Source organism: Schistocerca gregaria, chromosome 8, assembly GCF_023897955.1.
Source record: "Schistocerca gregaria isolate iqSchGreg1 chromosome 8, iqSchGreg1.2, whole genome shotgun sequence".
Classification (NCBI taxonomy): Eukaryota; Metazoa; Arthropoda; class Insecta; order Orthoptera; family Acrididae; genus Schistocerca; species Schistocerca gregaria.
The window spans coordinates 195,921,050-195,944,851 of NC_064927.1; the positions used below are offsets into that span (position 1 = coordinate 195,921,050).

At 43.2% G+C, this 23,802-nt stretch overlaps 1 protein-coding gene across 2 annotated transcripts in view; it reads right to left on the reverse strand.

Annotated features, from left to right (window-relative positions):
* Positions 1 to 23,802, reverse strand: part of LOC126284536 (probable G-protein coupled receptor Mth-like 4) — a 242,076-nt gene that overhangs the window by 119,592 nt on the left and 98,682 nt on the right. For both annotated transcript variants that reach the window (XM_049983535.1, XM_049983536.1), the window contains exons 4-5: positions 19,458 to 19,679; positions 6,782 to 7,058 (exon numbers count right to left, since the gene is read on the reverse strand). In XM_049983535.1, the coding sequence (XP_049839492.1) occupies positions 6,782 to 7,058; positions 19,458 to 19,679 (499 nt within the window). The remainder of the gene's footprint in view (positions 1 to 6,781; positions 7,059 to 19,457; positions 19,680 to 23,802) is intronic.

Genomic DNA, 23,802 nt, shown 5'->3' on the forward strand with positions numbered 1-23,802 from the left:
CATCTTATGTCGAGCAAGTAGCGTTGAGGTGTGCCTGTGTAGAAGGGTAGTTGAGGTGTTTGGTTGTGTTCGTGATGAGTAGTCGTACACTTCTTCTTTCATCTTGTCATTTGGGAACTGTTCATCCATACCAGGATAGGGAAGAAAGCAGGACTGTCACCTGCGCACAAGCACAATGGGGATGGGTGAGTAACGTTTGATTTCTTGTGTACGTGTCATTCTTTTGTGTTTAGGCATTAAGTGTCAATTAGGATGGACTTTTTGAAGGTGTCTTTTGTAAGGCCAGAGGAGCCTGTAGATTTATTTGAATTCAGGGGAAATAGGGGACATGACGACATAGCGCCTAAGTAATGTAATTTTTGTAACCTGTCAATTCACGGATTACTGTGTACAAAGTGGGTAGCAAAGAGTTGTTTTATTTGTTAAGATTTGGACATTTGGTGCGCAATTGTTCAGAATGTAGATGGGCGATGATTTGCCCCAAAAACTAAGTTTCAGGAGTAGTAGAGTGGTATAAATACTAACAGTAGAGCTATAAGCAAGAATGGTGGAAACACGGCAAGCAGCGGAGGCTGCGGCAGTGATTACAGTGGAAGCTGTAGCCGCTGTAACTGAGCAAATTCGGGTATTGTCGGAGGCAAAGAAAAGGGACAAATAAAAATATGAAGAATTAGCAGGGAGATTTGAGGCATTGCAAGTAGGGGAAGGAACGTCGGGTGAAAGTAAATTGAAGGTCGGGGAGCGTCATAGACCGTTTGATCCGGCAATCGCGGTAATCCGGGCAAAACAATGGAGGATGTGTCGGTATACCTTAATGACATTATCACAATGGCAGAGGCCAATGGGTGGTCGAATGTTGTAATGTTGAGAGTGGCGAAGGAAAATAAATGCATATGTCGTAAACGCTATGGTAAGTCCAGTAAACAAACCGTACCACTGTGAACTGAGCGCCACTGAACTTGTCTGGGTACGGATTGAGAATAATGTTGCACCAAGAAACGAAACCTTCAAGTGAATGAAGGTACTTCTGGTCGAAGCACTCACTGAAGTTATGTCAGATGGGTGGAATAGATATGTGCAGCACACTAAAAAAAATGAAAAATCAATATGGGACATGGATAACATTGTGGAAGCTCACGAAAAGGGTTGAGTTATTAGCATCGCTGGGCGAGTTCATTCGTTTGTTCAGAAGGTGAAGCCAACAAATACCTTCCAGCGTTCGACCAGTCGGCAATGACGAGGCGCACGCCATTCAGTCTTTTGAAACGACTTTATAGAAACAATTCGGTAAGAAAATCATTTTTGCTTTACTTATAGCATTGTACGTCAGGTTCATGATGATGTGCCCCATAGTGAGATATTTACGTGGATGTCAGACAATGCGCGAAATTCGGAAAAGCTTGCATTAAAAAGTAGTGGTCGCTATGATTTTGCGTTTAGTACATATTGTAAGTAGGCTGTTTAGGTTTTTATGTTGGTAACGCCACGTAGCGCTCTGTATGGAAATCACTGAATGTGCTGTGTGCAGTCTGAGGTTGGTCGGCATTGTTGCAATATTTGCTATTGTAGTGTTGGGCAGTTGGATGTGAACAGCACGTAGCGTTCGCAGTTGGAGGTAGGCCGCCAGCAGTGGAGGATGTGGGGAGAGAAATGGCAGAATTGTGAGAGCGGACGATCTGGACGTGTGTCCGCCAGAAAGAGTAAATTTGTAATACTGGACATCATGAACTGATATCTTTCATTTGCTGACTATGCCTATCAGTAGTTAGTGCCTTCAGTAGTTAGAATCTTTTATTTAGCTGGCAGTAGTGGCGCTCGCTTTATTGCAGTAGTTCTAGTAATGAAGATTTTTGTGAGGTAAGTGATTCATGAAAGGTATAGGTTATTGTTAGTCAGAGCCATTCTTTTGTAGGGATTTTTGAAAGTAGGATTGCGTTGCGCTAAAAATATTGTGTGTCAGTTTAGTGTTGACCAGAATGGGTAAAGAGCGAAATATCTGAGTACGTTCAGTTCTGCTCAGCTATCTGAAAATCAAATAATGTAAGAGGTTTATCAGCACAGTCATTCATAAATTTTTCTAAGGGGACGTTTCAACATTACATAACATGTAGCTGCGTATAAAATTTAGCTAGCGTATTGACTTTTTCTTTGGACTATGGTAGAGGTGTCTACTTGTCACCAATCTCAGTAAAATTGATCTGAGGTAGCACACTCATTTGCGATCGCGCCGCGCCAGTAACAAAGCCAGACAGAAATATCCACAACAATCCTCATATTTCATAAAGGGCTTCAGATATCGAAATGAGATTTTCGCAAACGATACCAGGTAAAGACGAGAGTATTTTGCCATATCGTTATTGAGCAAAACTTCATTATCTACCTTGTTACCTCACTAACTACAGACTTTTTCGAAGAAAGAATGTAATTTTTAAGGACCATCGACAGCTGGTGTAATGAGCAATGCTATGGGTTATGCAGCAACATAAGTGAAGACATCACACGTTTTTGTCAACCTAGGATGTGCTTTCTCATTCCACAGTTCCTCACTTAATAAACCAATGTTTCAGAATTCTCTCACAACTGTGCGTGCGCAAATTGTTAGTGGCGTGAGGTTGTGTAAATTCTGCTGTCTTTTGGCAAAAGAAGCAAATTCTAACATGGCAAAATGTAGGTTGTACTCAAAATGCGCCACTCATGACGGTTGTCTGAAAGCTACATATGGTTAACAAGTCAGGCGACAATAAATCGCTGCATTTTCGGCAGAATTCTTTCTAGATACTAACCAAAGCAAAGGCCACAGATCTTTTTGAATGGTTATCGCGTAATTGTGAGCGTAGACTGCAGTTCAGAACGGCATTTCCCGTCGAGCACTCCGCATTTCTCCTACAACACCTACCCACAACTCCACCACTCTCACTCTCTCCAAGCGTGCGCTGCCATATGGACATCCACCAGCCAAGAAACTCTGTGCAGACTTTGGTAGCAGCTCATCTGACTCCTCAGACAGGTGACTGTTCTGCCAGTGCTGGAAAAAAGAGAGCTCACCCGATAAAATTGTTAGCGAATAATTTTATTTATCTGTTCCTTTTTTTTATCCAGCTAAAGCGCTTATGATACAGTTAGCAGGATAAAATGAGTACATAATTGTGTCCATACCTACAGAATTTATTCTCGGTTTTGTTCCTCATTTCCGAAGCGTTAAGCGCCTTGCTGTCGAACCGCGTCGCCTTCCGTTTGTTCACCTTTGGTGAACACGTGATCACGCCGCACTAACTATGCAATTCGGCGAACGGAATATAGTTTTCCATTTTTATCGACGCTGGCGCACACACACTAGTGCACCTAAGAAATGCTGGGCTCCATTTGGCGAAGTGGTTAAGGCGACTGCTCGCGTAAAGTGAGAAATCCGGGTTTGAGTCCAAGTCTGGCACATATTTTCATATCGTCATATTTACAACTGCGAATACATTTCCTATATTACTAAAATTAACTCGAGCGATCACTAGCGCTAGTGTAACTCTTGAAACTGCCATTTGCAGGGCAAAACACTGTTTGCACTTAGCCATGATGTCGAATATCTGATAAAATGTTGCATGCACAGTGAAATAACACACGGAAATAATGTTCATGTCTCTGTAAGTCGACAGTTAGAAAAAAACGTGAATATGAAGTGCCTAGTTCAGGTTATACTGGAGATTACAATAATTCAAGTCCAAGGTATGTGAAGGAAAATTACGATAAAATTAAGGAAGGGAAGGTAAATATAATTATGCCATACAAAAATAAAGACTGAAACATAATCGCAAAAGACAGATGGAGATTATGTGCCAGCATACGTTAAATGGCACCAGAAGCGAAAAAAAAAGTGAATGATAAAATAATCTCACTGCATACTACTTCATAAGCTTCATGCAAATATCTTGAATTGATAACTTCACACATCTCCACTCCTACCTGTAAGAAACGAATTTTACTTCCATGAATAAATATCTATTACTTCCTTTCTTTTGGTGGAGACCTAATACAGAAAATAGGAAACTAGATTCATTTCAGACTGACTTGTTTGCTCAGTCTCCTTTCGTTTTCGATCATACTCTTTAAATTATAGGCTAGTACGTATACTGACCACTGCAAGTGTTGGTGTGTTGGTGTTCAATTCGCGAACACCTGCCTCATTTCTCTGCTATGGCATGGTAGGGGGTCTCTTTTTTTCTGCGCTGCTCTATTCCAGGAGTATGTGCACAATGGGATGTTGGGCGAGGTAGCGCGTCCAATGTGGGCTAGGTTCCCAGCCTATTCCATCTTCACTGAAGTCATCAGTTTGTCAGTCGTCCTACATCTCTCTTTCCTTTTGGATTATAACTGTATACTTATTTAACTAATCTGTTTCTTCCCATTCTGTTGAAATGTTGTTTTCATTTTACACGACCTTCCTCTATTTTGTTCTTTTTTTACGTTACATATAAAGTGTTTCTCTCAATTTTTTGTGTATGATCTCTGAGACTGCATTCTTTAACTTTCCTTATAAATTTTATTTCATGTGACTGTATTCTTCTTTCATCTTTCTTAGTTAATGCCCAAGATTCGCTTCCATGTATTAGAACACAGGTAGGCAATACTTTGTAAAATGTTTGATTTTCTATCCCCCCCTTATGGGAATCATCAAGACAAAAATTCCTTTTTGGATAGTAACGATTAAATTATTCAGTAACAAAGCTTCTCTTCTAACCGTTAGAACTTCAGTAATTTTAAATAAATCAATTCCTTCACTTTAATAAGCAACCTCAAAGACATGTCTCACAACTTGTTCCACGCATATTGTTCCGTGTCTGCGATATATTTTCGTTCCTTTGGAACTTTCCATTGCAGACATTTCGTGTTGCAGTCGGCATTCATTATTAGCTTTATCCAAGCCAGGACTTGCCGTTGGTTGGAATGTATCTGTTTATTCAGTAGCAGCCAAGTGCAGAGTCGTTCCACTGTGCAAGCAGTGCTACTGTTCCAATGCAGAAAGCTTCACACATATTCCTGAATGTTGTTCAGTATTTGGGTTTTATGCAAATCTGATACACTGTAAGAAAGTGAATATATAAGTTATGTGGTGTTGTCAACAATGAAGAAAAGGCAGAAATCTAGTTATATGTGAGGATATTTCTCTGTAGGAGACGAAAATAACAAAACTGTACAGTATAATATTTGTTGTCAAATATTATATTTCAGATGGACTGTGAGTACCGTAAGAAACATCTGTAGCGAAAGCATCCACATTTGTTGTTGTGGTCTTCAGTCCAGAGACTGATTTGATGCAGCTCTCCATGCTACTCTATCCTGTGCAAGCTTCTTCATATCCTAGTACCTACTGCAATCTACAACCTTCTGAATCTGTTTAGTGTATTCATCTCTTGGTCTCCCTGTACTATTTTTACCCTCCATGCTGTCCTCCAATACTAAATTGGTGATACCTTGATGCCTCAGAATATGTCCTACCAACCGATCCCTCCTTCTAGTCAAGTTGTGCCACAAATTTCTCTTCTCCCCAGTTCTATACAATACCTCAAAAACATGTTCAAATGTGTGTGAAATCTTATGGGACTTAACTAAATTATCCTAAGGACAAACACACAAACCCATGCCCGAGGGAGGACTCGAACTTCCGCCAGGACCAGCTGCACAGCCCATGACTGCAGCGCCTTAGACTGCTCGGCTAATCCCACGAGGGTATTCAATACCTACTCATTAGTTATGTGATCTACCCGTCAAACCTACAGCATTCCTCTGTAGCACCACGTTTCGAAAGCTTCTATTCTCTTCTTGTCCAAACTATTTATCGTTCACGTTTCACTTCCATGCATGGCTACACTCCATACAAATACTTTTAGAAACGACTTCTTGGCACATACTCGATGTTAACAAATATCTCTTCTTCAGAAACTCTTTCCTTGCCATTGCCAGTCTACATTTTATATCCTCTCTACTTAGACCATCATCAGTTATTTTGCTCCCCAAATAGCAAAACTCCTTTACTATTTCAAGTGTCTCATTTCCTAATCTAATTGCCTCAGCATCACCCGACTTAATTCGACTACATTCCATTATCCTCGTTTTGCTTTTGTTGATGTTCATCTTATACCCTCCTTTCAAGACACTGTCCATTCCGTTCAACTGCTCTTCCAAGTCCTTTGCTGTCTCTGAGAGAATTACAATGTCATCAGCGAACCTCAAAGTTTTTACATTTTCTCTATGGATTATAATTCCAACTCCAAATTTTTCTTTTGTTTCCTTTACTACTTGCTCAATATACACTTTGAATAACATTGGGGATAGGCTACAACCCTGTCTCACTCTCTTCCCAACCACTGCTTCCCATTCATGCCTCTCAACTCTTTGCCATCTGGTTTCTATACAATTAAGCTTGTGAATTCACAGACGAATTTCTACAGTAATGCGAGCTCTTTTGGTGGTTCCAAGTTGCTTCACGACCTATGTGGAATCTATAAAATGCTTAATACGTTTTTGGAAGCTGTTAACTGTATAAAATTCATATTTGAACCATGACCCGCTTTTTTTATTTTAAACCCTAAATCTACTGGTTTTGGTCTTGGAATATCTTCACAAATGAAGGGTTAAAATGGTTTAAACCACCATATTGCTTTAGTCATTATTTAAAATGTGTAAGTGCATGCCATTAAAGTAAATATATGACACAAGACGTTAAAAGCAAACATCCGAATACTAAATGTATACGGGGCGATAGATGGGACTGTTTAGATTAGGTTGTTACCTGGGAAGCAGGAGTAGATGGCGATAGTGGCGAGCAGAAAGGCTGTTCCCAGCACCAGTAAACAGACGTAGACGACGCGCCTGGTGCGCTCGCCGCTGCTGGGGTTGGCCGCCCTGCTCTTGCAGTACAGGAAGTGCTCCGCGTCTGCGCAGTACCGGTGGGCTGACAGGTGCCTCCCTTCTGGGGATTCCCCGTCCTCCACAGCAGCGCCGCCATCGGCCAGCAGCCGGTACCGCCTACCAGCAGGCAGCACCACTACGTGTTCGTTCTCCTCACACTGTGCCAAACAACGAAATGCGCGTCAGCTATCGCTAATTTACGTGGATCATCCAGAAAGTAACAGCGTTTTGGTCTATCGCGTCGGTGGACGGAGCTGCAGCTGCCATCCTGGTGCCATAACGTTCCTACACTCAGTAAGCATCCAGTGGTGGCAGCGTGTGGTCTGTGTCTCTACTACTTTGCTGTCTGGGACGTGTTAAAATGCGCGTTGCAATAGGAAGTCCCGTCATTTGTGACGTGCTTTGTCTCGTTAGGTTTTTGTTGGCAAATAAATTGCAAGCCATCTGAACTTTGTTATGTGTACAGAAAAGGAATAATGAGTAAAAGTCAAGCGAGGCAATAGTGCGCTGATTTTAAACACAACCATACCAATATTTATGACAAGGACTGCGGTGGTAGCCTAACCTTGTGACTGAGGAGCTGGTGATGAAAATCAAAGAGAAAATTCGTGAAAATCGTCGTTTCACGATTACGGAATGTCGCAACATTTTCCCCAAGTTCCTCGGAGTTTTGTGCATAAAACTGTGAACGAGGAGCTTGATTACCACAAATCTCGTTCTAGATGCATACCCAAAATCCTAACAAAAGACCACAAAAACATGGGTTGGCTGCAACACTGACCTTCCTTGAAGATTACGAGAAAAATGGTAACAATTTATGAATCGTGTAGTAACTGGGGATGAGACTTGGATGAAGCATGTCAACAGTAAAACAAAAAGTCGATAGACTGGGGGGATACAAATTCTCCCAAGAAACCAAGGAAGTGTTTGCAAACACTGCTAGAAGCAACATAATGGCTACTGTGTTTTAGGACTCGAAGGGAATGATTCTCGTTGATTTTCTTGAACGCGGCACAAAAGTTAACTCAGAGAGGTATTGCCTAACACTGACAAAGTTAAGGTGGGTGATGCAAACAAGCGTTAGGGAAAACTTGAGCAAAATGTTTTGTTTTTTCACGATAACGCACGCCCAAGCGCGACCAAACGTACCCGAGAACTCCTACAGCTTTTTAGATGGGAGGTGTGGTCTTCAGGGCCTGATCATGGTGCTTTCTTCCCCTTTACTTCATTTTAATATTATGGTAACGTTCCTCTAGTAAGTGTTAAAAATGTAGACTTACATACGTTGTACGGGATTGTCAACATTCATCTCACAACCACCTGTTCCTGCACTTCAAATTTCCAATGGTTCCACTCAAATGCATGATACATCAGTTGGCTAGATGGTTGACACTTTCGAAAGAATGAGTAATGAAATTTTGGCTGTTTGAATATAGTTCACTTTCACGAAAAGCCACTTTCTTTCGTACCTCATGAAATCCAAATTAGCATTAGTAAAACTACTACTTCATGTTGTAAGACATGCATTCTCAAGCTCCTGAAGCTGTCAAAAAACATTTTCACATAACTTAATTTGTTAACAAGATACTGCAGAGGAAAAGTACAAGATATCTTAAGATCAATAACATCTTATTCAGCATCCCCCCCCTCCGTCGGAGGTTCGAGTCGTCCCTTGGGTATGAGCGTGTGTGGGTAAACTTAGGGACTGATGATCTCAGCAGTTTATCCCATTAGGCTTTACTACAAATTTCTATCTAATTGATGGCATATCGACCACGATTTTTAGAGGGAAAATAAAGGATCAAATACAGGAATTCTGCTTGTAATGTATTACTACGAACTGGCATAAAATACAAACTAAGCTACGTGAATAGCAAGAAGGATCAAATTTGTGCATTGACATGAATCTCAGCTATTAGTCCTGCTTTAAAAACTGTATTTCTTAATAATTGCGTTAATGAAGATTGCCGAATACCTTATTGATCCCAATTTTCGATTTTGTCCTATAAATTCATTAAATCATAAAATCTACAGAACAATTTTTTACGATCAAGTAATAATCCTTAGAAGTTGTGTAATAAGTCTCATTCAGAAACTGGTTTAAAACGTATTTTTGTAGATTAATTATCACAGTCCCTCATGAACCATGGACCTTGCAGAGATGGACGGGCTTGAGTACTTCAGGATACAGATATCTATACTGTATGTGCAACTACAGTGGACTGGTGTCTGAAGAGAGGCCAGGAAAATATGTGGCTCCCAAAGAGGGGCAGCTGCTTTTCCAATAGTTGCAGAGGCTACAGTCTGGATGATTGACTGATCTGGTCTTGTAACGTTAGCCAGCATGGCCTTGCTGTGCTGGTACTGAAAACAATGGAAACTACAGCCGTTATTCTTACCTAAAGACATGCAGCTCTTCTCCTTGGGTAAAATATTCTAGATGGAAAATAGCCTCCATTTGGATTTTTGGGTGTGGAGTACTCAGGAGGATATTGACATCAGGGAAAGGAAAATTGACGTTCCACAGATCGCAGCATGGAATGTTAGACCCCTTAACGGTAGGTGGGTTAGAAAATATGAAAAGGAAAATGTGTAGGTTGATGTTAGATATAATGGGGATTTGTGAAGTTCAGAAGCAGGATTAACAGGACTACTGGCCATGCGAGTAAAGATTTATAAATACAAAATCAAATAGGGCTAGATGTAATAACGAAAAAGGAAATCTGAACACGGGTAAGTTACAATCAACAGCATAGGGAACACATTATCGTAGCCACCACAGTAGTAGAAGTTTATATGCCAAGTACCTCTGTAGATTATAAAGGCATTGAAAAAATGTGTAATGAGATAAGAGAACGGAATGTGCTGTCAATTTGTATTAATGATACATAAAATGTAAGAAATCGTATAAACACACTTTCTGAAGAACAAAGCGCTGCGTTTATGCGACATGCATCAGCAGCAAAACCTACCGAGTCTGCTGAAAAAATTAACAGAAATGTGAAGTATAATATTCGTAGTGATTACTGTAATTGTTGACATGAACAGCAATCGGAAAGATGTATCGCCTGAGGTAGCCAAGGCTCATTACAACTCGACTTAATTCGTTTAAATAGAAATTGTGGCAAAGAGAATGATTGTAAAGGCTTTATCAATTAAAGACATAAAGTATGTAAATGATTCCGCGATCACACTATGGTATCGTGCTTTATTTGTAAAGGTCCATCTTGATCACATTAACTGTCCAAGTCACAATTACAGGTTTCGGTTACTACCATCTTCAGATCTATTATAAACAGAAAACCAGCTAAGTTCAGTTAGCTGAAGCAAAATCTGTAACAGGCCTAGCGATACATAAGAAAAATAAAAAAAACTGTTTCCATGATGAGCAGCCATGGATACCACCCATACATACCATAAAATATTCGATGTCGCTATCGATACCAAATCTGTTTGTGTAGGTAGATAGATAGTAAGTGCTGGTGATTGCATGGATGTGTCCAGTAGGCCTATTTATACAAATAACTGAGGCCAGCTGAGGGCGCTGGAGCTAGGGTACATGAGTAACCAGTACCGTAAATTTGATAGTTAAAGTGTAGTATGCGTAGTCATTAATTAAAATTACTTCATATGGCAGTACGAGCGTCTGACAATAAAACATGAACTGACATACAACATGTGGAATTAGATCTATACTTAAAATACATATAAAACATGCAAAGAGTCATGACGAGAAGTTCCTAGCCTGGTAAAGTAAAAGGTACACAACTGTGCAAAAGTCAGAATATAAAGTTCATCCGCGCAGGGTAGCCGCATGGTCTAAAGCGGCTTGCCACGGTTAGCACGGCTCCTCCTGTCGGAGGTTCGAGTCCTCCCTCGGGCATTGGTGTTTGTGTAGTCCTTAGCGTTAAGTTAGTTTAAGTTAGATTAAGTAGTGTGTAAGCCTAAGGAGCGATGACCTCAGCAGTTTTGTCCCGTAGGAACTTACCACCGTAGTCTCCAGAATTCAACATTATTGAGCCTCTGTGGTCTACTCTGGAGAGAAGACTGCGCTACTATTCACCTTCATCATTGTTACCAAAACTTGGCACTGTTTTGCAGGAAAAAAATGACGTGATTGTTTTGAATGCCAACGATTTTCCTACGCCGAATTAGGCATATTAATGTGTTTGTGGTGTTTTAATACCTTTGACAATCTCCCGTACACGTTAAAACCTCTCCGTATAGCAGCATAGCAACCATGGTGTTTGACATAGAGCACATACTCCTTCCACACAACACAAACACAAGAGAAGCTATTCAAACTCCTGTCCCAGCATTATCAGCAAGATGACACATATCTCATTAGTTTGTTTACCTGGAACTCAAACAAGACTTCCAGGGTGTCTCACATACTAGCTCCAAATTGACTACATCTACACCTACATTTATACTCCGCAAGCCACCCAACGGTGTGTACCGGAGGGCACTTTAAATGCCACTGTCATTACCTCCCTTTTCTGTTCCAGTCGCGTATGGTTCGCGGGAAGAACGACTGTCTGAAAGCCTCCGTGCGCGCTCGAATCTCTCTAATTTTACTTTCGTGATCTCCTCGGGAGGTATAAGTAGAGGGAAGCAATATATTCGATACCTCATCCAGAAACGCACCCTCTCGAAACCTGGCGAGCAAGCTACACCGCGATGCAGAGCGCCTCTCTTGCAGAGTCTGCCACTTAAGTCTGCTAAACATCTCCGTAACGCTATCACAGTTACCAAATAACCCTGTGACGAAACGCGCCGCTCTTCTTTGGATCTTCTCTATCTACTCCGTCAACCCGATCTGGTACGGATTCCACACTGACGAGCAATACTCAAGTATAGGTCGAACGAGTGTTTTGCAAGCCACCTCCTTTGTTGGTGGACTACATTTTCTAAAGACTCTCCCAATGAATCTCAACCTGGTACACGCCTTACCAAAAATTAATTTTATATTATCATTCCACTTCAAATCGTTCGGCACGCATACTCCCAGATATTTTACAGAAGTAACTGCTACCAGTGTTTGTTCCGCTATCATATAATCATACAATAAAGGATCCTTCTTTCTATGTATTCGCAATACATTACATTTGTCTGTGTTAAGGGCAGTTGCCACTCCCTGCACCAAGTACCTATCCGTTGTAGATCTTCCTGCATTTCCCTACAATTTTCTAATGCTTCAACTTCTCTGTATACTACAGCATCATCCGCGAAAAGCCGCATGGAACTTCCGACACTATATACTAGGTCATTTATATATATTGTGAAAGGCAATGGTCCCATAAAACTCCCCTATGGCACGCCAGAGGTTACTTTAATGTCTGTAGACGTCTCTCCATTGAGAACAACATGCCGTGTTCTGTTTGCTAAAAGCTCTTCAATCCAGCCACACAGCTGGTCTGATATTCCGTAGGCTCTTACTTTGTTTCTCAGGCGACAGTGCGGAACTGTATCGAACGCCTTCCGGAAGTCATGGAAAGTAGCATCTACCTGGGAGCCTGTATCTAATATTTTCTGGGTCTCATGAACAAATAAAGCGTGTTGGGTCTCACACGATCGCTGTTTTCGGAATCCATGTTGATTCCTACAGAGTAGATTCTGGGTTTCCAAAAACGACATGATACGCGAGCAAAAAACATATTCTAAAATTCTACAACAGATCGACGTCAGAGATATAGGTCAATAGTTTTGCGCATCTGCTCGACGACCCTTCTTGAAGACTGGGACTACCTGTGCTCTTTTCCAATCATTTGGAACCTTCCGTTCCTCTAGAGACTTGCGGTACACGGCTGTTAAAAGGGGGCAAGTTCTTTCGCGTACTCTGTGTAGAATCGAATTAGTATCCCGTCAGGTCCAGTGGACTTTCCTCTGTTGAGTGATGCTTTTCTATTCCTTGGACACTTATTTCTATGTCAGCCATTTTTTCGTTTGTGCGAGGATTTAGAGAAGGAACTGCAGTGCGGTCTTCCTCTCTGAAACCGCTTTGGAGAAAGGTGTTTAGTATTTCAGCTTTACGCGTGTCATCCTCTGTTTCAATGCCATTATCATCCCAGTGTCTCTGGATATGTTGCTTCAATCCACTTACTGATTTAACGTAAGACCAGAACTTCCTAGGATTTTCTGTCAAGTCGGTACATAGAATTTTACTTTCGAATTCACTGAATGCTTCACGCATAGCCCTCCTTACGCTAACTTTGACATCGTTTAGCTTCTGTTTGTCTGAGAGGTTTTGGCTGCGTTTAAACTTGGAGTGAAGCTCTCTTTGCTTTCGCAGTAGTTTCCTAACTTTGTTGTTGAACCACGGTGGGTTTTTCCCGTCCCTCTCAGTTTTACTAGGCACGTACCTGTCTAAAACGCATTTTACGATTGCCTTAAACTTTTTCCATAAACACTCAACATTGTCAGGGTCGGAACAGAAATTTTCGTTTTGATGTGTTAGGTAGTCTGAAATCTGCCTTCTATTACTCTTGCTAAACAGATAAACCTTCCTCCCTTTTCTTATATTCCTATTAACTTCCATATTCAGGGATGCTGCAACGGCCTTATGATCACTGATTCCCTGTTCTGCACTTACAGAGTCAAAAAGTTCGGGTCTGTTTGTTAACAGCAGGTCCAAGATGTTATCTCCACGAGTCGGTTCCCTGTTTAATTGCTTAAGGTAATTTTCGGATAGTGCACTCAGTATAATGTCACTCGATGCTCTGTCCCTACCACCCGTCCAAAACATCTGAGTGTTCCTGTCTATATCTGGTAAATTGAAATCTCCACCTAAGACTATAACATGCTGAGAAAATGTATGTGAAATGTATTCCAAATTTTCTCTCAGTTGTTCTGCCACTAATGCTGCTGAGTTGGGAGGTCGGTAAAAGGAGCCAATTATTAACCTAGCTCGGTTGTTGAGTATAACCTGCACCCATAATAATTCACAGGAACTATCCACTTCTACTTCACTACAGGATAAACTACTACTAACAGCGACAAACACGCCACCACCGGTTGCATGCAATCTATCCTTTCTAAACACCGTCTGTGCCTTTGTAAAAATTTCGGCAGAATTTATCTCTGGCTTCAGCCAGTTTTCTGTACCTATAACTACACTCCTGGAAATTGAAATAAGAACACCGTGAATTCATTGTCCCAGGAAGGGGAAACTTTATTGACACATTCCTGGTGTCAGATACATCACATGATCACACTGACAGAACCACAGGCACATAGACACAGGCAACAGAGCATGCACAATGTCGGCACTAGTACAGTGTATATCCACCTTTCGCAGCAATGCAGGCTGCTATTCTCCCATGGAGACGATCGTAGAGATGCTGGATGTAGTCCTGTGTAACGGCTTGCCATGCCATTTCCACCTGGCGCCTCAGTTGGACCAGCGTTCGTGCTGGACGTGCAGACCGCGCGAGACGACGCTTCATCCAGTCCCAAACATGCTCAATGGGGGACAGATCCTGAGATCTTGCTGGCCAGGGTAGTTGACTTACACTTTCTGGAGCACGTTGGGTGGCACGGGATACATTCGGACGGGCATTGTCCTGTTGGAACAGCAAGTTCCCTTGCCGGTCTAGGAATGGTAGAACGATGGGTTCGATGACGGTTTGGATGTACCGTGCACTATTCAGTGTCCCCTCGACGATTACCAGAGGTGTACGGCCATTGTAGGAGATCGCTCCCCACACCATGATGCCGGGTGTTGGCCCTGTGTGCCTCGGTCGTATGCAGTCCTGATTGTGGCGCTCACCTGCACGGCGCCAAACAAGCATACGACCATCATTGGCACCAAGGCAGAAGCGACTCTCATCGCTGAAGACGACACGTCTCCATTCGTCCCTCCATTCACGCCTGTCGCGACACCACTGGAGGTGGGCTGCACGATGTTGGCGCGTGAGCGGAAGACGGCCTAACGGTGTGCGGGACCGTAGCCCAGCTTCATGGAGACGGTTGCGAATGGTCCTCGCCGATACCCCAGGAGCAACAGTGTCCCTAATTTGCTGGGAAGTGGCGGTGCGGTCCCCTACGGCACTGCGTAGGATCCTACGGTCTTGGCGTGCATCCGTGCGTCGCTGCGGTCCGGTCCCAGGTCGACGGGCACGTGCTCCTTCCGCCGACCACTGGCGACAACATCGATGTACTGTGGAGACCTCACGCCCCACGTGTTGAGCAATTCGGCGGTACGTCCACCCGGCCTCCCGCATGCCCACTATACGCCCTCGCTCAAAGTCCGTCAACTGCACATACGGTTCACGTCTACGCTGTCGCGGCATGCTACCAGTGTTAAAGACTGCGATGGAGCTCCATATGCCACGGCAAACTGGCTGACACTGACGCGGCGGTGCACAAATGCTGCGCAGCTAGCGCCATTCGGCGGCCAACACCGCGGTTTCTGGTGTGTCCGCTGTGCTGTGCGTGTGATCATTGCTTGTACAGCCCTCTCGCAGTGTCCGGAGCAAGTATGGTGGGTCTGACACACCGGTGTCAATGTGTTCTTTTTTCCATTTCCAGGAGTGTATTTCAGCTTCGGTGCTTTCTATCAGCACTTGAAGTTCCGGTACTTTACCAATGCAGCTTCGACAGTTTACAATTACAATACCGATAGCTGCTTGGCCCCCGCATGTCCTGACTTTGCCCCGCATCCTTTGAGGCTGTAGCCCTTGCTGTGCTTGCCCGAGGCCATCTAACCTAACGACGGAAACACAGCAACTGCGATAAGCCGATTTCCCAGAAACTTCATTCAATGGAAAAGGAGTCAAACATTTCGATGTGCTACAGATGCCTTTCGCTTGCGATAATCTCAACCGAAATGGAGGTACAGTGGACAGCATCCCGGTTTCTCACTTATTCACCCCGTGTTCATAATCCGAGTAATGTCTTTATTTATTTTATTTTTATGTTGCATAGTAGCTAGCATCGCGGCTTCTTACTTTTGCACCCTGTGTTCGAATCCCAATTATTGTTTTTATTTTCTTCATTTTTCCAACGATGTCTATAGAAGTTTGTTACACGAGTGTTTCTTATCAAGTTAGAGGATATAGAGGTGTTACAGTAATTGATAAATTACAGCTGGATTTCGCATAATGTGTCATACGGTTACTATATAACATAGTAGCAGAGAAAACCGGCGTTGGGGGGACCGATGACCGTAGCAGTCTGGTCCCTTTAATCCCCCAAACCAACCAAACCCGGTGTTGTCGAGTTATTTATTTATAGCAGTGAGTCCGCGCCTGTAGCTTGCAGCGTCTGGGCTTGTGCTTACTGTGTATCTCCTGAACTACAGAGGGGTCCAGAAAAATGTAGACTCTCTTTATAGTCAATACTAATGGAACAAAATGACATAGGGGGAACGTTGTGAGTTCAAAATGGCTCCCATTAGCAGCTAATCAACGTCGATTGGGCTGAATTGTTGACCAAACTACGGCTGTCAGTTTTGCCGGTGTGGAAGCCGCACAGGACGCTTCAATGATTTCTCGTAGTTCGTTCACTGTAACTGCCATCTTTTGGAAAACTTCGTTTTTCAAGCTCCCGTGCAGGAAGAAGTCAAGAGGCATAAGGTCTGGAACCGTGGTGGGCACTCAAATCGGAGAGGCTAAATGGTACTCAACAGCTGCTCTTTGACCTGCCCATCGTCCAGGTAGATTTTCATCCAAGTAGGCTCTGACATTTCTGTGATAGAGAAGCGGAGAGCCATCTTGATGTAGGTAAAAACTTTCATTTCCAAACACCTCTCGGATGGCAGGTAAAATCGATATTTGCAAAGTATAAAGATACGCCTCACCTGTCACGGCACCTTCAAAGAACAATGGGCAATCAAACGGCGCGATGAGAGTCCACACCACACATTAATACCCGATAGATTAACATGTTTGTCCATGTGAACGTGCGGATTTCCAGGAGCCCAGTACACTTGTGGCGGTTTACAGTACTCAGCTTGAATTACGCCTTGTCATACCAGATAACCAACCTTGCAATCGTTCATCCTCGCGAAGAATACCTGCAAACCACCGCAATACTCGGGTCGTTCTCGTTTATAGCGTGCAGCGATCTTGGAATGTACACTTTCCACGTTGCAGCCTTTAGAATTCATCGTACGCTTCATTGGCTTACCCCGCTTTCCAGTGCACCCTGGCTCATAGATTTTTGAGGTTAACTAGTAAAATGATGCAGCACAACAGCGCTGGAAGCTGGACTTGTTTGTGTTTTTCATCGGCCAGATCTTTCCTTATGGGTATCCTGAGCACTAACGACGGCTTAAAATTTATTCCGAATACAATACATTGTTGTACGTGCTTCTGGCTGAGTTCCGTACACATTAGGCCATTGCCTTTGTACCTCCATCATGTTTTCGCACTTTCTGTTCCGCTTCAATACGACCTTGCGTTGCGCCAACGACAATCTTATTTCATTCACTGCTGCACTGCCATCTGCTGGAAAACGCGCGCAGATCTGTTGATAAAACAATGGACTGCCCAACTACATGTCATTTTTTTCCAAAGATATGAACCATCAAGGACTGTCTATATTTTTCTGGGCCCCACTATATATGTCCTGAAAAGATATAATTTTGTAGGTACATTCAGAGGTATATGTGGATACTGTCTGCAAAATGTGTTGCGAACGGTGTTAGTAGCAAAGAAGTAAGAAATTTGAACGTCATGCGTGATGCGGCAGTTTTTCACGCATCTCATTGTTTATGACGTCATACCTCCTGAACTATAAATCGTGAAATGATATAACTGTGCAGTTGCAGTCAATGCTGTATGTGCATACTGTATGCAAAATGTGTTGCGAATACAGTAAGAAGTAATAAATTATAACATCGTGCCTCATTCGTTACTTTTACTGCATGAACAGCGGAAAAATAGTAAGCTATATACTTTTTTCCTGTCTTCACCTTGTAGGAGTTGTCAGCGAGAAAAAAATTCGTAAAGGTTTGAAATTATGTGATAAGATTGTTGCATGTCTCTAAACGCTCTCATTCTCAAATACTGGACGAATAATCTCTGGCATTTACGCAGAATGGGCTATGCCTCTTTTTCACCCCTTTCATAGGTGGTACTTCTTACCCCACAGCGATTGTTGTCTGACAGTGAGGTACATGTGTACCAAGTCTGGTTGAAATCTGTCAAACGGTTTAGGAGCAGATGTGGAACACACATATACACATCCACTAAACACATCCACCATTGTAATGTGCATGGTTGTGTGTGGGAGTATATAGCATTTTCAGGGGTCAAAATGTTTTCAAATTCTCAATTCTTATATTAATTCTTACATTTTATTCGTGCGTTTATTCTTCAGGAAGAGTTGGTGTCCGCCCCGGACAGCTGAGTGGTCAGTGCGACAGGCTGTAATGCCAAGGGGTCCGGGTTCGATTCCCGTCTGGGTGGGAGATTTCTCTGCTCATGGACTAGGTGTTATGTTAGCTTTATCATATCATCATATCGTCCACATCGACGCGCAAGTCACCGAAGTGGCGTCAAGTCAAAAGACTTGCAGGGCTAGTGGTCTACCCGACGGGAGGGTCTAGCCACACGGCATGTCATTTCAGGAAGATTTGGTGCATTGTCGATACATTCGAAACATAAATTCCTAACACCCTGGGCATTGCGCTAAGGCAGGGTTTCCACAGTGTCATTTCTTCATGCGAATCTCAGTCGACAGAGACACGCCGTTAACGCTGCTGAAGGTTTCACACGTTGGCAATAGTTCCGCTACAAACTACGTGTAAAAGACAATTTTGCAAAAGCTGGCGCTTTCTGTTGATTATAAATCAAGATACACCACAGGAATTGTACTGAGCCGGCAGGGGTGGTCGAGCTATTCTAGGAGCTACAATCTGGGACCGCGCAGGTTCGAATCCTGCCTCGGGCATGGATGTGTGTGATGTCCTTAGGTTAGTTAGGTTTAAGTAGTTCTCAGTTCTATGGGACTGATGACCTCAGCTGTTAAGTCCCATAGTGTTCAGAGCCATTTGAACCATTTTTTTCTTTAATTTTACTGAAAACTATTTCAAAACATTTTGTCATTCATTTTTTAAAATCCATTCACGCGACATACAATTAGCAAACGAGTAAGGACAACGTTATTAGAGTATACATAGGATAACATTCGTGTGGTAATCTTCTACGGAGATAGGTAGATAACTGAAAAATAAAATTTATACTCGGGTTTCAAACAAGGGGTGCAATATTGTAAAGCCGCGGAATTGCCACTGTGCCACAGCTTCGACTGAGCTATTAACTCGCTAAAAGAGATATAAAGTACCTAGAAAATTTTGACCGTCGTTTTCTCAGAATCGGTGGAGTATCTGCGGATAATCCGAGACACATGTTCGCTTATTTTGATCCCTCTTCCATTGAGCGGAGTTGCTAGTAAATCAGGTTATGGCACTTGGCGTGTTCTCCTCGCAAGTTGTTTGTAGTCGATGCTAGGTAGAGTATGGCACCGGTGCTTGAGTTGTAAAACAGCAAATTAAACATCAAAAGATACAGTGTAATAGCCAAGTTTCGTAGTGTTGTGAAACTGTGACGCACCTGAGGCAGAGTGGTGACCCTCCAGGGCACGCCGCCCCCTGGAGTGAAGAGGTGCGGCTGTGGTGCCCAGTGGCCTGGCTGCTCGTGCTGGGAGGGGACGCAGCTGGCCGCCTGCTCCCCCACCAAGCTGAGCGCCGACCCGCCGGGGCAGCAGCTGGTCCAGCAGCGCAGGGGTGCCGAGCCGCACAGGCAAGACAGCGCCACGAGCCGCCCGCCGGCGATCTGCAGCCATCCACAGCTGTCTGCAGCCTACCACTGCCTACACTACTGGCCATTAAAATTGCTACACCAAGAAGTGCAGATGAGAAACCGGTATCCATTGGACAAATATATTGTACTAGAACTAACATGTGATTACATTTTCACGCAGTTTGGGTGCATAGATCCTGGGAAATCAGTAACCAGAACAACCACCTCTGGCGGTAATAACGGCCTTGATACGCCTGGGCATTGAGTCAAAAAGAGCTTGGATGGCGTGTACAGGTACAGCTGCCCATGCAGCTGCAACACGATACCACAGTTCATCAAGAGTAGTTACTGGCGTATTGTGACGAGCCAGTTGCTCCGCCACCAATGACCAGACGTTTTCAATTGGTGAGAGATCTGGAGAATGTGCTGACCAGGACAGCAGTCGAAGATTTGTGTAGCCACAAAGGCCCATACAGGACCTGCAACATGCGGTCGTCCATTATCCTGCTGAAATTTAGGGTTTCGCAGGGATCAAATGAAGCGTAGAACCACGGGTCGTAACACATCATAAATGTAACTTCCACTGTTCAAAGTGCCGTCAATGCGAACAAGAGGTGACCGAGACGTGTAACCGATGGCATCCCATACCATCACGCCGGGTGATGCGCCAGTATGGCGATGACGAATACACGCTTCTAATGTGTGTTCATCGCGGTGTCGCCAAACACGGATGCGACCATCATGATGCTGTAAATAGAACCTGGATTCATCCGAAAAAATGACGTTTTGCACCCATGTTCGTCGTTGAGTACACCATCGCTGGCGCTCCTGTCTGTGATGCAGCGTCAAGGGTAACCGCAGCCGTGGTCTCCGAGCTGATAGTCCGTGCTGCTGCTAAAGTCGTCGAACTGTTCGTGCAGATGGTTGTTGTCTTGCAAACGTCCCCATCTATTGACTCAGGGATCGAGACGTGGCCGCACGATCCGTTACAGTCATGCGTATAAGATGCCCGTCATCTCGACTGTTGGTGATACGAGGCCGTTGGGATCCCGCACCGTGTTCCGTATTACCCTCCTGAATCCACCGGTTGCATATTCTGCTAACAGTCATTGCATCCCGACCAACGCGAGCAGCAATGTTGCGAAACGATAAACTGCAATCGCGATACGCTACAGTCTGACCTTTATCAATGTCGGAAACGCGATGGCACGCATTTCTCTTCCTTACACGAGGCATCACAACACCGTTTCACCAGGCAAAGCCGGTCAACTGCTGTTTGTGTATGAGAAATCGGATTGAAACTTTCCTCATGTCCGCAAGTTATAGGTGTCGCCACCGGCGCCAACCTTGTGTGAATGCTCTGAAAAGCTAATCATTTGCATATCACAGCGTCTTCTCCCGGTCGGTTAAATTTCGCGTCTGTAGCACATCTTCGTGGTGTAGCAATTTTAATGGCCAGTAATGTACTTACAAATCTTGGAACGGTTTCTACAAGTTATGTAAACGTACAAATACAACAGCTCTATACCAAAGGACTCACTGCTGTGGTGACCGGCAAAGCTGCAGGCACGCACGGTGATACGCTTGCACCCACCTGTTGTGTTACACGAGCCTCTGAGCTCAGTGACACTGTAACCTGTAAACTCACCCCTACCTAACTTTCTCTCTACAAGCTCCTCCAATGTTGGGGTCCTTCAGAAGACGCATTCCTACACTCTGAATCAAATGAATAGTCAGGGAAAAAGGTTGGCTGGCCAGTAAATAAGTACGAGGAGCGTTCAGTTTAGATTATATCTGATTAGATTTACTTACATTCCAATTGATCCGTATTGTCAATAAAACAATAATACATGACAAATATTTACAACTCAAACAAATAAGGTAATGTACCATTCCACTGGTCCAAAGTGGAATGATCGTCATTTTTTTAATGAACACTATATGAAAGAATCATTTTACAAATACTAATGCACTGAATTTAAAATAAAAAAAGGTTTTTATTTATTTATAAGGTAATAAACGTGTAATACAACTACTATAATACTTATTTACAATGAACACATTACTGCACTGAAGTGGTGCAGAAGTTTGATTGTCCTTCACACACACACACACACACACACACACACACACACACACACACACACACACACACTTATTTACAATGAATACATTACTGCAGTGAATTTGTGCATTCTCTTTAACTGAATTTCATTGGATGTTTAGCTTTTTATGGCTGCTGGCAAGTTATTGAAAATGTGTGTTCCTGAATAATGCACACTTTTTTGTACAAGACTAAGTGACTTTAAATCCTTGTGAAGATTATTCTTATTTCTAGTATTGATTCCATGAATTGAGCTGTTGGTCTGAAAAAGTGATATATTTTAATGACAAATTTCATTAAGGAATAAATATATTGGGAAGCAGTAGTTAGTGTCCCTAGTTCCCTAAAGACGCTTCTGCAGGATGCTCTTGATCTCACACAGCATATAACTCTTACTGCATGTTTTTGTGCCCGGAAAACGTAGGCGTGGCTTGATGAATTACCCCAAAAAATAATCACATATGACATTATGGAATGAAAGTAAGCATAGTGTGTCAGCTTTTTCATTTTTGTATCCCCTACGTCTGACACAATTCGCATTGCAAACAGAGATTTGTTAAGACGTTTCAGCAGTTCTGTGGTGTGCTCCTCCCAGTTGAATTTATTATCAAGCTGTAATCGCAAGAATTTAACACTGTCGACTTCTTCTATCTGCTTGTCATCGTATGTTAGGCATATACTCGTGGGACACCGCTTACAAGTTCTGAATTGCATGTAGTGTGTTTTTTCAAAGTTTAGTGAAAAAGTAAGTAACACATTTTTTCCTCGCTCAGTTCCGGTTAAAAAAACGCGGAATTTGTTGTGGGACATCGTGGAATATTCCCTCCCTTCAGCTCCTATAGTTTCATAAGATCCGATAGACGGCGGCCTAATCGCAGCCTTCAAAATGACATGTGTAAGGAGATGTGTTCCAAGCAGAGAGCTGTCATTTTCTATTGTCGAAAACTTAGAGCATCGCAGAAATTCGTAAATGCTTGCAGAAAGTCTACGGCAGTGAACAAACGCACGGTGAGTCGTTTGGCGAAGTGTCTGTTACCATTGCAAAAAGGTCGCGCAAACTTCTCTGATCAGTGGATGAGGGGCAACAGGCCGACTCCATGTTTCTAGAATTCCTGAAAGAAACTGACACGCGGCCCCATTGCAAACTGTTAACGAAGATACGAGCATACGAAATAAGTTGACAGATATGCGAGTGGGTAGAAGATTTTTTAAGTAAGTATGTTGTTCTCGACAGAGACAAGACTATCGTCAGGAGTACCCCAGCGAAACGTGATAGGACAGCTGCTGTTCTCTATATACATAAATGATTTGGAGAACAGAGTGGGCAGCAATCTGCAGTTGCTTGCTGATGATGCTGTGGTGTACGATGAGGTGTCGAAGCTGAGTGTCTGTAGAAAGATAAAATTTTTAATTGATGTGATGAATGGCAGCTAGCTCTAAATGTGGAAAAATGTAAGTTAATGCGAATGAGTAGGAAAAACAAACCTGTAATGTTCTGATACAGCGTTAGTAGTGTACCGCTTGACACAGTCAAGTCCTTTAAATATCTGAGCGTAACGTTGCAAAGCGATAAGAGATGGAACGAGCATGTGAGAACTGTGGCAGGGAAGGCGAACTGATGACTTCGGTATGTTGAGAGAATTTAGGAAACAGTGGTTCACTTGTAAAGGAGACCGCATAGAGGATGCTGGTGCGACCTACTCTTGAGTACTGCTTGAGTGTTTGGGATCCGTACCAAGTCGGACTGAAGGAAGACATCGGTGCAATTCAGAGGCGGCTGCTAGATTTGGTAGGTTCGAACAACACGTTAGTGTTGCGGAGATGCTTCGGGAAATCGAATGGGAATCCCTAGACGGAAGACGACATTCTTTTCGGGAAACTCTATTGGGAAAATTTAGAGATGCGGCATTTGAAGCTGACTGCCGAACGATTCTACTAAAACCTAAAAACTAAACTCCTCCCGGCCGCCGTGTTATCCTCAGCCCACAGGCGTCACTGGATGCGGATATAGAGGGGCATGTGGTCAGCACACCGCTCTCCCGGCCGTATGTC